Source organism: Cupressus sempervirens, chromosome 3, assembly GCF_028749045.1.
Source record: "Cupressus sempervirens isolate cs-2001-9-10 chromosome 3, ASM2874904v1, whole genome shotgun sequence".
In the NCBI taxonomy this organism is placed as follows: domain Eukaryota; kingdom Viridiplantae; phylum Streptophyta; class Pinopsida; order Cupressales; family Cupressaceae; genus Cupressus; species Cupressus sempervirens.
In genome coordinates this window covers 154926445-154941226 of record NC_143120.1, presented here as the reverse complement: position 1 = coordinate 154941226, position 14782 = coordinate 154926445, and the positions used below count along the sequence as shown (strand labels likewise).

Genomic DNA, 14782 nt, shown 5'->3' with positions numbered 1-14782 from the left:
AACGACACTATAAAACTCAAGTACTTAGATATTGCAAGTGATAGGACATCCTCCTTTTAGGACCCACAAACCCACTCCAAATCCCAATATGCTGTATATGAAGTTTCCTTATTGGTCAATACTAAACTCGCAAAGAACAGCACAAATTGATGTTTGAGATACTACTGTCAGGGCACAGAAAACGTGCAGACAGGGCATAAACACAGGAGAAATTTGAAACAATTTTCCTGAAAAAAATTATACAATTTTTTTTTTTTTTTTTTGGGTGAGCTTTTATGCAATTAACTCTCATAGTTTCAAGGAAAAACACCCCCAGCTTAACTTACAAATAACTTAGCAGAAGATTTGCTCCCACAAAATCACAAGTCCACAAATTTCCCTACAATTTTTTTAACTATAAACCTAACTATGCTCAAGGATTCCCTGGACCTAAATGAAACCAAAGCTAAACCAAACAGAATATAAAATTAAGATCTTGAATCAAAAGTTGGAAGTCTATCTGATACCCAAAATATAAATCATTCAATGTCAATAACCTCAAGAATTCAGTCAATGAGCAAGATCAATATGTGCCAGAAGCTACAGCAATATTATTAAGCTTACACAAATAAAATTATCAGAATGCCTATGTTGTTCATTTGAATAAACCAAAAATAGCATACAGTAGATAGTGTTCCACGTTGAGCTTCTGGGGGTACTTCAAAGTCTAATTCTGGGACCTGCAATAACATGCATAAACAGTTCTGAGAGACCTTAAGTGTCAATGGTCTGGAAATCATCATGGTTTCATCACTACTAAGAAAACATTTGTTGCTACCAGTTCAACATTTCAATTTTCAGAATACTTGGTTGAACAAATGCAAAAACACATTTTAGAATAAGAACACGCAGAGACAATTTACAGCAACAAAAAAGGCAAAGAAATCAAAACCCTTAATATTTCCAATGTAACAGCAAACACGATCTATTATAGTCAGACTTGATTAGTTCTATCCCTTTTCTCTTTGAATTATAGTTAATTACAGGAAATGTGTTACAGTAAAAGAATCCTAACACTTAATTTTATATAAATATGGATTACGCAACATTCTAAAGCTTTCTGATGATTAAAAGCACACACTGTGCAAGTTTATTAACCAGGATATGCTCAAATTTATTAACCACGTAGCCAGAGTCTCGGCAGCAATAACACCATATCAAGAGTATTAATGTACAAAGAAGATTCATTGACACAGTAAGTACCAGTATGACAAGAATATTTCAATATAAAGTATAACTAATATGCAATATGACAAGAATATTTCAACATCAAGTGGTTTAAATTGCCTGCCACTAGAACTATACTTACAGCTTGAATGTAAGATACAAGTGCTAGAATAAAACAAGCCTAGCCAAATTTAGCATAGATTTTCAAAGGAATTCTGGACATTTTATTCCGACATCACCAAATATAATTCTACATACATAAGAGTATGTCAAAACGCTTGCATACTCTTCTGATTTATACTCTACCAAATTCCTTTCCTTTTGGTCTCCAAATTCTTTAGAGATAAATCGTACTCTGATACTAGATGAAGGCAACTAAATCAACAGTAAGTGATCCACTGATCACAAGACAAAAGAAAAATGCAAAAACCCCAAATTGCCTTCAAGAAAAGAGAGGCAGGGCATCCATTAAATAGAACACCAAAAGAGAAGTGACAATATCAAGTTCAACCATATTCACCAATATTACAATTGCAATAATAAAAAGCTGCAACTACAATTACAAAATTAATTACATACAACCATATATTCAATATCAGAGTCTGAAGACGACAATAATGCCCATTTGGGGCTTACCTGCAGTCCTTATTGACTTCCAGTCTGATATTGAATATATGGTTGCATGTAATTAATTTTGTAGTTGATAGTTGCAGCTTTTTATTATTGTAGTTGTAATATTGGTGATATGGTTGAACTCCACAATGTCACCTCTCTTTTTGTTTTCTATATAATGGATCCCCTGCCTCCCTTTTCTTCAAGGCAAATTGGGGCTTCTGTATTTTGGTTTGTTTTGTGATCAGTAGATCACTTATTGTTGATTCAGTTGCCCCCATCTGGTATCAGTGCCAGATTTATCTCTGAAGAATTTGGAGACTCAAAGGAATTTGGTAGTGTATAAATCAGAAGAGCATGCAGGCACGTTTGCATCTGCAAGAGGATTTGCTTGAGGAAGATGACAGCTGAAGCTGTGGAATTGAATTGTTGTGTGCGCACATGCTGCCATGTTGGAAGGATTACTCCCATCAAAAAGAAGAGAGCATTAATCTGAGGCCACTGTGTAAAGAAAAGTAGCCACCAAAGATATTGAGCAAAAGAGTCAAAAGAGTTTTACCACCATTCTAGCATCAAAGGATGTTACCGGAGCTGGGGAATAAATTTGCATATGAATTTTTTTTTCCCTTTTTGCTTTCCATGGTCAAGAGCATTTATTTAAGTTTTTTAAAAATTGACTTTTCCCATTCACAGTAAAGTAAAAGTTAATATTCTTAAAACTTTATTATAGATTTTATTGAAAGGCTTTAAAAGATTTATGTGGGAACACTAGTTGGAACTAATATATTGGAAAAAAAAAATTGAGAAGTTATGAAGTGTATTTCTTGTAGATTGGAAAATACACATTTTCTGATTAAAAGTATTATCAATGCTAGCCGATACTTATTTCTCTCAAGTATTATCAATGGTAACCGATACTTATTTCTCTCAAACAATACTATAATTAAAAAAAAACTTTTTGTGTGCGAGTCCCAATTGAAGGGACAAGAAGAGTATTCACTTGCATATCTCTCTTAGATTTTGTGTCAAGCATTTCATATTTTAATGGCAAATTTGGAAAGCAATGTAATGTCTAATGAGTTGATTCTCGTCTTTGAAGGGGACAACTTTACATATACGGAAAATACTTGGCCAAAGAATGGGAGCTGGAATGGCAAACTCCTCAAGATCAGTGGAAGGCAGAGAAAAATGCCATGGAGGAGGCCTGGAGAATAGAGAAAATTGACTTGGAGAACAGGATCACCATAGTAGAGGCAGAGAAGATGGACACCTTGCGAGTACTATAGAGAGTTCGAACAAAACAAAAGACAATTGAACGTGACCTACAACAGCTCCGAGGAGCTCCAAGTACAAGGATGTCTTCCCAACCGTCTTCTTATGTTATCTTGAATGTCTTGCTTCTCCTCTTGAACCGTTCCTTCTCTGTAATAGCATCTAGGTAGGCTTACATCCTTGTGATGGCAAGGATTTCACTTTCAAGTTCTTCAATGTCTATCATATTCACCCCTTTTGTCTAGGATGATTTGCATCTTCATAATTGCCTGGTCCACACCATTTACACAACATATCTCCATTCTGTCCTCCCCCATTTTGGCAATCCCGTGCAAAATGTCCCCATTCATTGCACCTCCTACATTGGATCACAGGTCTTCCTTTTGAATCATACTGGATTGCTCGTCGAGGTGTGTTGTTATTGTTCTTGTTGTTTCTATTATTATTACTTCCTCTTATGTTATTTATGTATCCTACTGGTGAGGCTTCCATATTTGTGTTCTTTGGAGGGGTGGAGGGTGGTGTAGATTGCTCTCCTTGGGTGAAGAATACTTGAGCACTCTGTGCTTTTAGATTGTGGGGACAGTCCATGCACTAGAGCTCCCTCCCTTCTTTTTTTTCTTCTTTACTCCCCATTATCTCCTTCATTAATCGCCTCAGGTCTTTTCTTGGGGCTTGGATGGTTTTGGATTCCTCTTCACTTTCTTCTAAACTTCACTCGCACTTCCATGCCTTCTTGCCTTGGAAGTTTTGCTCTCATTTTCTATGTCCATTGTGCAAGTACACACATCCACAAAGGTTGATGTTGGGACTATTTTCATCTTTTTCCTTAGGGACTGTGTTAGTCCTTCAATGAACCATCTTTCCTTTAATCCATCCACGGGCTTGTTGTCAAGTTTTTCTATCAGCCTTTTTAGCCTTCTAATGTAGGCTTTAACGGATTCACTCTTCCCTTGCCTTGTGTTATAAATCTTCGTTACTATTTTATCATCGTCCCTCAAGAGTCTGAATTCTTCCTCAAAGGTTGTGCTTATATTATTCCATATCTTTTTCTTCCCTGTCTCTAAATCTGTATACCAGTCAATGGCTATACCTCTTAGTGTGGCAAGGAAAGCTTTTAGCCACTCGTCTGTGTTATTCTCTCTGTTAGCTTGCCATATGGTTATGCATGTTTTACAATGCCACGCGAGGTCCTCTGAACCGTCCCCTGTAAACTTAGCCAATTTTTGTTTATCTATTGCCATTATGTTGGCCTTTTTCCCTCCTGGTGGAATACCCCCTCCCGAAGGAACACATACTCCAGATGGAATACTCCTTCCTGATGGAATAATTCCTCCAGATGGAATACTCCCTCCTAATGGGACACTTCCTCAAGATGGAATACTCCCTTCTGATGGAACACTTCCTCTAGATGAAGCGCTCCCTCCTGATGGAACACTTCCTCGAGATGGAACACTCCCTCCTAATGAAACACTTCTTCCTGACTAGAAGTTCCCTCTCAATGAGCTTGATTCTTGATTACTGGAGGTATCCTCTTCTCCAAGACTTTGCTCCTGTCGAAGGTCTCTCTGTGCAAGTGTCTCTAGGTTTTTCTATCCTAACTTCCTTACTGGGGTCTCAGAAATGACCAAATTTGTTATTCCTTCAATTGTATGCTCAATCAACCCCTCTTGGATTCTGGTGGAATCCCTTTGTCCTCCCTTTAAGTTGTGATGTCTCTCCTCCTGCTTTTGGAGACTTAGCGTCCTCAAGGCGACATCCTCCTCAGTTTCTTCTCATGGTACCCGCCTCAGATATTTGTTTGGGATCCGAGGCATGAATTGGTTTAATGTTTGTTTCCCTTCTTCGGATTATCACGTTCCTCCAAGCTGCATTCCCTTGTCCTCCTTTTAGCAAACTATTGGAGTACTTGTGGCCTCCTTCATTCCCTTTTTGTCTCGGCTCTTTCCTCCTCCACACATAACAAGTTGAGTGCCAACAAGCGAGGAATCTGTCCCAAAAAATCGTACACCGTTGATGGCACCAAAAGTTCATCACGTACCGTACCTTCAAGAACCATTCTCTCACAAGCTTCCCTTTGTACGTACTAATCGACCACAACTTCCTAGGTTGTCACCAGATCGCATGTCAACAGATCTTCCCTGGTTATTTCCTCCTCTTCTTCGTCATTGTCTGTTACTTGTATTCATGGTATAAAGGGCCTTCCCATTACTCCATCCTCTCTTGCCAACGACCTCCAGGTTTGGACTTAAGCAACGGTGCCAAAAATGTAGAATGGAAATACTACTCAAATTCACAAAATAAGTGTGTGAAAAATGTATTGTTGACAAACAACATAGGATAAAAATTCTTGTTGGAAAATCTACCAGACTAAACTGCATTTTGAGTTAATCCATATAGACTTGTGTGGTCCTATGGAAACACCTTCTTTGAACAAGTATTTTTTAGCCTTCATTGATGATTACTCAAGAAAAACTTGGGTGCATTGTTTGGCTTCAAAATCAGAAGTATTTGAGAGTTTTGTACACTTAAAGAGTTTGGCTGAAAAACAAAGTGGTAAGCATATCAAAGTGATGAGGTCTGACAACGGAGGTGAGTACAAATCAAATCAGTTCATTGATTTTTACAAAACTTGTGGAATCAAGAGAGAATTCACTATTTCCTACACTCTACAACAAAATGGAGTTGTTGAAAGAAAGAATAGGACTATTGTTGAAATGGCAAGAAGCATGTTGAACGAGAAGATTTGGATAAATATTTCTTGCCAGAAGTATTCACTACAGTGTATCTCCCAAATAGAAGTCCTACAAAAACGGTTAAATGAATGCCTCATAAAAAAAGCATGGTCTGGGGTAAAGCCAAGTGTTGATCAATTCAGAGTATTTTGGTGTGTTGCTCGTGCACATATACTGAAAGAAAAAAGGTCTAAGAAGGCCTTAATTGCATTTTCATTAGTTATGGAGCTGAAAATAAAGCATACAAATTGTATGATCGGTGGGGAAAAGGCTTGTGATAAGTAGAGATGTGGTCAACGAACTAGCAAAACATACCTTACAAAATGAAACTAAAGGAAAAGAGATAATAATTGATACAACTGAACAGGAAGAAGATGTACCTGAATCATCTAGTGCAGCAAAAAGAAAATATCAAGAATACAAGGAACAGAAAAGAATCATCCATCAACTCTTATGTTGGATTTAAATTTAGAAAAAAAATGACAAAAAGGTCACATGCAAAAGCAAATGTTGCATTGATGACTGAAATCATGGAAAATAAAGAGCCACAGACATTTGAACAAGCTCAAAAAGAAAAGGAGTGGATTGAACCAATGAATAATGAAATAAACACAATTGAAACGAGTGACATATGGGATTTGGTTCAATTACCTCCTAGAGAAAAAGTTATTGGAACAAGATGGGTGTACAAAACTAAGTATAAATCTGATGGAAGTATTGATAAGCATAAGGCTAGATTGGTAGCCAAATGGTAAACTCAACAGGAGAGTATTGATTATACTGAGACATTTTCACCTGTAGCACGAATCGATACTATCAAATTGGTTTGACATTGGCAGATCAATAAAGTTGTATAGTTAATCAAATGGATGTGAAGAGTGTTTTTTTGAATGGATGCATTGATGGGGAAGTGTATGTTTCACAACCTAAAGGTTTTGAAATGCCTTATAAAGAATATTTTGTTTACAAATCAAGGAAGCCCTTGTATGATCTCAAGCAGGCGCCAAGAGCATGGTTTTCAAGAATAGACTCATGCCTACAGCAGAAAGATTTAAAAAGAAGTCAATCAGATCCAAATCTCTATATCAGAAACTCAGCTAAAGATATTTTAATCTTGGCTCTCTATGTTGATGATCTTATCTAAACATGGAATAATTCAGCTTCATTTGCAGAATTTAGAACAGCAATGACTACTGAATTTGAAATGACAATTTTGGAACAAATGCACTACTTTCTTGGTATAGAAGTATGGGAAAATAAAGATGAAATTTCTACATCTCAAAAAAACATATACCTCAAATACCCTACAAAATTTATAAATGCAGAGTTGTAAACCAGTTGCAACACCCATTGAAGTTGGACTTAAATTGTCTACTTCATATGTGCCAAATCCAGTAAACCTCACTCTATATCAACAGTTGATTGGATGTTTGATCTACCAAGTAGTACTCGTCCAGATATCACATATGCAGTGAGTTTGGTCTCTAGGTTGCAGTGAGTTTGGTCTCTAGGTTCACGTCAAAGCCTAAGGAAACAGATTGGAATGCAGATAAAAGGATTCTCAGATATGTTGAAGGGACATTGAGTAATGGTCTCAAATTTCAGCATTCAGAGGATAGTAGATCGATTGGCTATACAGATTCAGATTAAGCGGGTTCTATAGATGATAGGAAGTCTACTTCTGGTTACACTTTTAGCCTTGTTTCTGCAATACTCTTGGAAGTCCAAGAAACAACCAACACATCAGCAGCTTGTCAAACTATATGGTTGAGAAGACTACTAGAAGACTTGCACCAAATTCAGAATGAACCTACCTTGCTGTAATGTGACGACAAGAGTGCTAAAAATGACAAAGAATCAAATATCTAATAGTAGAACCAAATATATTGAGATACAACATCACTACATCAGGGAATTGGTTCAACAACGTTTGATCAAAATTGATTGCTGCAGTACACAAGATCAGATTGCAAACATCTTCCCAAGGGATCTAGCTCATGAAAGGTTCCAGGAGCTCATAGATCTGCTTCATGTTCTTCCCAATGGTCATTATGGATGGGGAATGACAATAATAATATCCATTTGGGGCTGAGTTGATTGTGCCAATCCTGAAGCAGCACCACCAGCAACAGCAGTTTGCCGGTTCAGATGATCCAGCCCTCTATCTACATGGCCAGCCCTCTATCTATATGGGGCAGAGCCAGTATCAGCAGCCGTTGATTCTGCATGCATGTTGATTCAGTTCCATATCTTCCAGATTCAGAGGTTCGTGGTCGGTTATGCCTTTAGTGATCCTATAGAGGAAGAGCAGATGCTCCGTATGAAAAAGCTGCAACATCAGCAGCTTGTCAAACTATATGGTTGAGAAGAGCACTAGAAGACTTGCACCAAATTCAAAATGAACCTACCTTGTTGTATTGTGACAAGAAGAGTGCCAACAAATGACAAAGAATCCAATATTTAATAGTAGAACCAAACATATTGAGATACATCATCACTATATCAGGGAATCAGTTCAACAAAGTTTGATCAAAATTGTGTACTGCAGTACAGAAGATCAAATTACAAACATCTTCACAAAGGCTCTAGCTCGTGAAAGGTTCCAAAAGCTTAGAGATCTACTTCATATTCTTCCCAATGGTCATTATGGGGGAGAATGACAACAACAATACCCATTTGGGGTCTACTTGCAGTCCTTATTGAGTTCACAGTCTGATATTGAATATATGGTTGCGTGTAATTAATGTTGTAGTTGATAGTTGAAGTTCTTTATTCTGGTAGTTGTAATATTGGTGAATATGTTTGAACTCCATAATGTCACCTCTATTTTGGTTTCTATATAATGGATGCCCTGCCTCTCTTTTCTTCAAAGCAATTTGGGGCTTTTGCATTTTGGTCTGTTTTGTGGTACAGTAGATCACTTACTGTTGATCCGGCTGCCTTCAAAGAGAAGAGGGTTGGACATCCTTTAGAAATGTATTTCCAAAACTTCCTTAAGATATGGTTTCAATCTCAATTCCAAACCAGTGCCTCTATTCCTTTCCAAGAGATGATCCTAGAAGATACTGAGATGTTCAAGGATATTTGCAAATCTCCATGGTATATAATTGAGTTGCAATTCATTGGTTTCTTAATGAAGAAAAGGTGTAAGGCTAGTTTCAGCAAGACAAATCCCCATTCAATTTGATACGATATAATGTTTGAAAAAAAGTGCTGACATAAGATGTTAATATTTGTAATCATGTTGTGACATATACATTAATTAAGTCTAAAATCATTAATCAATCAAATTGCAACCAATGAAATTTTCTCCTTGATATTAAATAAGTGTTCACACACATTTCAACATTTTCCCATTTACTTTCTCACAACATTTGGTATCAAATTTCAATGTTTTCTAAAACCTACTGGAATGTGGACAATGCGAAGAACTCAACAGAAAACATTGTAAAAAATCGCAATGTTGGAAAGCAAGGTTTTCATTTTCAACAGATTTGCAAGGCATGACATTTTTTTATAAAAAAAAAGGTTGAGAACTTGGATTTGACATGGTCCACCAAAAAATAAGAAATAAATTGACAAAAGGTCAGCCTAAATAAGATAAATGAGATCAAACTAAGTTTGCAATAGAGTCTTGTAACTCAATGTTGGTGTTCAGCTCATGGATGAACAAGAAAGAAAACATATACTCAATGCAAAACTACTATTCATTATCAAATGCTTTCCATACACAACAATGATATTCCATACAATGATAATGATGCCAAAATACATAAGTGTTCACGACATTTATAATGTCCGAAACGGTGCCAATGAAACGACACAACCGTGTCCGCACCGGTAACTATCTAACTACCCTTTTTGCCGGACAACATCATTCCCCTCAAAAAAGAAAAGTCGTCTCCTGGCAACTTCAAAAACTAACAAAAATAAGAGACAACATACAACATAGAAACAATATAGACTAGGGAGGAGGTTGCGTCGCTGAAGTGCTCTGTTGTCGACACAACTCATACACTTGATTAGTGCGGATGCATAAATCCTTTTGAGTCCGCGTAAATTGGTTCAACCATTCATCCACATTCGTGACCACGTTGGTGGTCCATATCGTTTCAAATGTACGACAATGCTACACAAGATCTTCCTTCCCATCACCCGTGAACTTCGAGAGTTTTTGCTTTTGAGACATAGTGCTTGTTGCCCTTTGATTACCACTAGATCATGTCACTAAACTATTAGAAGTTGGTCCTGGTGGGTTACTCTGACCACCATGCAGTGCCACTCCGGCACTTCCTTTTGCCCCTGTGTCTTTTGTCGGCCTCGCCTCCTCTCCTACTTTTTCACAAGTTCCCTCTTGTAGTGGTGCACGTGATGAATGTAAAAGTTGCTCCTTTGTCTCCTCAAGCACTGCCAATCGATGTCGTGTTTCCTCGAGCAACTCCTCATTTCGTCCTCACCATTTTGGTGAACTGAGGCACCCTTCATTGGTTCTTGTGAACCCTACTACGACCACCACCCTAGGTGATTGCTCCGGCTGCCCCTCAATCCATTCCCCGGTGAGTTGTCTTATTCTTCGCCGTCATTCCGCTTTGCCACACACAATTTGCAATTCGTTGATTTCTTCCCTCAAATCCCTATTCTTATTTAAAAGATTGGGCATTTGGCATATAGTACCATTATAAAACAAAACACTCTTTTATTTATTTATTCTGTATACATCATGTGTCAACTTATGCGGCAATTACAAATTTTTGAGTAGCCTTGACACCACGATGCAACCACTCATGGTTCAATTTTTCGACACCGTGCATCTCTCTCATAGAATTTTTTTAGTCTCCTAATGGCATTCCTCGCATTTCACTTCCCCTCGGCATCTCTTTTGTGCCACGTAGGCTTGTGCGATCAGACGAGGAAGTTGGTCTAAAAATTTGTTCGTGGTTGGGCTAGCGTGCATAGCATCCCACACATTGTCTGTCGTAACCCCATTTTCCACGGCTTCTCTCCGTATGAAAGTTTCCAGACCTACGCTATACAAAATGTGAAAGTTCTATGCTACCTCGTGCTCTCCTTCAAAAAATTTTGTTTTATCGTCATCATTCGTTTTTCGGTTGTCTTGTACTCTTATTCCCATTTATCTTCGTCCTTCCATACTACAAATTTGAACTAGCAATAGGCGCCAAATGTTCAGCCCATGGGTGAACAGGAAAGAAAACACATAATGTAAAAGTACTATTCATTATCAAATGCTTTCTGTACACAATAATGATATTCCATACAATGATAATGATGCCAAAATACAAGCGATCACAACATTTATAATGTCAGAAACGGTGCCAATGAAACGACACAACCGTGTCAACACTGGTAACTGTCTAACTACCTTTTTTGCCAAACAACAGTTGGGAGCTATTTATGAGTCTTATCATATTTTGACTGTTATAAAGCAAGAAGTTGATTGGAGAGTTGCAAACTAGTCATGAGGGAGTTGTTAGTTGCTTGTGATGACTCTTAAGGAAGCATAAACGCTGAGACCATTTGTATATTTCCATATTGGAGAATTTGAGTGTGACTCACATTTGATCAAGGTTTTTACCCATAAGGGATTTCTCAAAATTAATTCCTTTGTTTCCATTTTCATGGCACCTTATATCTATTTAATTTATGGACCTTGTTCAGATTTGTGCAAGTAATTTGTCAAATGCTACTCTCATGGTATAACTTTATCTGTATTTAGTAGACGGATTATTGCATAAGAAGAGTGTCCTCACCTCTTCAAAGATTACATTGATTCACAAGTCCCACCAATTAAACTCAATCAACCAGTAAACCCTCAAAAATAAATCAATACATACAAAATATGATTCTCACGGATCCTCTTGGATCTTAGAAGCGGAATGGAATCTAGATTCTCTACAGTCCCTTACTGAAGGATCCCAAAGAATCCGGATTCCATTCTCTGGATCTGGATTGGTTTGGAATCGGGATCTAACGCTTTCCAAAGGGATCCACTATCTTAAGTTTTTACTTGATTACAAATTGGACATATTAGGACACAATCAAAGGCATTCATTCTTAAAGATACATATACCATTCCTATGTAGTTAGAAGTCAAGACATAACTACTGCTCTAGGATTGAAACATCCACATTTTTAAAGGGTTTGAACACTTGGAGCTTGTTTAGAAGTAATAAGAATTATAAAAAATGATTTATTTATTTTTTATAGGTAATGAGCCGAAGCCTAGAGTATATTATTTTATTATTATTTGTTGAAATTAATTATTATTATTGTGTTAAACTCGAGTAGTCTCGAACCCAAGACCTCTTAGAAGAGAGGCTCACAATTTACCATTCTGGTGTAGACTCTTGCCTAAACAAAAGAATAATTATATTTTTAGGACAACTGTTTTTAGGAAGATATATTTGATAGTCTCTTATTTCAGGTAAAATCGGTCATGAATTAAAAGGAATTCATTTTGGTATTTTTCATTTTGGTTAGCAATTTTTATGTGGTGCAATTTTTTATTTTGCATTGCCCAACTTTGGAGCTTTACTTTATCAGTTATTTTTAGAAATGTCAAACACAGTACCAATTGCCCCAAATTCAGTTTATAAAACTAATTCCTCGAGGGGAAATTCAGTTCAATATGTGACCATGGAAGTTAGCTCAGCAAAATAAGTTATTTTGAGAAATGTCAAACACTGTACTATTTGCCCCAGATTCAATTTTCGTAACTAATTCCATAAGGGTAAATTTAGTTCAATATGTTACTCAAGGAAGTCAGCTTAGCAAAATAAACAGTGTTACACTGGCGCGTGGGTGCGGCAGTGTGAGGAGACATCAGACAAGTTTCGGGTGCGAGAAAAAAGAGGGCCTCAATTTGGGGACAATGGGGGGATGGCAAGGCTACGGAGGTGGGGGGGAGGGGGGGTTGCATAGTGTGTGTGTGTGTGTGTGTGTGTATATATATATCACTGAAAATGCTAATTATGAAATGATACTTCAATATAACATAGCCAATAGTTGAATATAGAAAATTGAAATGCGATTCACGACCCATAAGTTCAAACTTGAAACTTGAAACTTCATAATTGTTTACCATACAGGGTAAAAGGATACTTATCGTTTGTAGTATAGTAAGACATAACATAGAATAGATATTTTACTCATATACGCAATATGCACTCCAATGCTTGCAATAATGATTATGATTATGATGATGACGATCCAAAGTCCCTTCCGGACAATGTACATATACTTTCCCAAAGGGGTGACTCACTTGTCACGCACCCTTTCAAATACAATTCTACCTATCGGCTACAATATAGAATTTACCGACATCATCCCCCCCAAAAAGTAAAGTCGTCTCCGAACGACAAAATAAAGACAACAAAACTAAGTCAATTAATTACATACATGTTTAGATACTAAGAAGAGGGATGCATCCCTGCTGTAGTGGTCGTTTGTGCCCTAAGGTCGTTTAGCTTTGCTCGTAACTTGTACACTTGCTTCTTCTGAACTTTCAATTCTACCTCATCATCCATCTGAAGCTCCAAAGTTGACTGCATCATCCCGGCTTTCTCTCTTTCTCATTTGCCACCCGCTCCTCCACTACTAACTGTTCCTTCTTCACTGCCACCTTCTGCAATTGACTCTATCTAGCTAACAAGGCTGCCCTCTCGGATTCCCAGACTGCCCTCTCCGCGGCTAGCCTAATAGCTGACTCCTCCCGAGCCCTCTCTACTACTACCTAATCTATCTGGCTCCCTCAAAGGGTAATATGCATCCCTATGTATCTCAACTATCTCCTGAGTCAAAACCTCTACTAGGCTCTCCATACCTAGATCTCTCATAGTGGCCCAATGTTGGCACATTTCTGCAGTCTCCACACTCGGCCATCCCCGTTACTCAAAACAAACTGCAAAGGCAGTCGGGCATCCTAATTTCATGAAGGATACCACTCTTTCTAGCTCCTTTACTACTAAGTCCAAAGCCTGTACCTCTGCAGAGGCCACTACTTGGTGAGCCCGAGTTGGTAGAACCGCTATATCAGCGAAGAATGCCCCTCTCATCACTATTTCTAGTGCTCCTGGAGGCCGTTGCTGCACCATTACCAATGACCATTGAACTTAGTAAAATGCTAAAATTTTAAACATAATGATAATAATGATAATGATAATGAAAAGTATAAACCACACATAGTACCATGTAAGTCAACCATTGACTATCAATTTATCAAATGACAAAGATGAAAGATTCAAAATCCATTGCTCAAATATGAATATCAAAAATGAAATAGACCTCATGGGACACACACCAAATTAGGGTTCCCTTGCTAAAAGAAACAATAAAATCAATTACAAAAATTTTTATTTTTTCTTTTGTTTTTTACTTTTTAGCCAACATGTCGGTCACGCCCCACACACACCCTAGTTGCACCCCTACATCCCACCCAAGTGATCTAACTAGGGCGGTCGCATTTTTTGCATGGTGGGGGTACTCGAGTGAGCGATGTACCTGCACCGAGGACATAGGCGCACCTAGAGCACTAGGTTTTTGCACACCCGGGTAACACTAAAAATAAATGGTTTAATTTTTCAGCATGTGAATTCAAAGCAGCCTTTGTCCCGTACTTAGATTTCTAACAAAAGAAAATGTCCTGGATCAAAACAATATTGAGTGTCCTCAACAACAAAAAATAGGAGCATCTATAGAGCTAGTGATGTTAGGTCAAGTGATATAGACTTACTTCTACCATATTTCATTAATCATTGATACCATGGATGTCATAATGAATCAATTTTAAACACCATGGATACTTGAGTTTTATTATCTTGTTTCCTTTAAGCTCAAATTCGACATACTCATTTATTTAAGTTATAATTGTCTAAGTGAAGAAAAAAAAATGTTTGTGATGTATTCTTTTCTTTTTATGCTTTCAAAAGTTAATTCACTAA

General features: G+C 37.5%; 1 protein-coding gene across 3 annotated transcripts in view; it reads right to left on the bottom strand.

The window, feature by feature from the left end:
- The window catches only part of LOC149565228 (uncharacterized), a 196891-nt gene that overhangs the window by 129928 nt on the left and 52181 nt on the right, over window positions 1–14782 (bottom strand). For all 3 annotated transcript variants that reach the window (XM_089818779.1, XM_089818778.1, XM_089818780.1), the window contains one exon: window positions 663–719. In XM_089818779.1, coding sequence (XP_089674905.1) covers window positions 663–719 — 57 coding nt within the window. The remainder of the gene's footprint in view (window positions 1–662; window positions 720–14782) is intronic.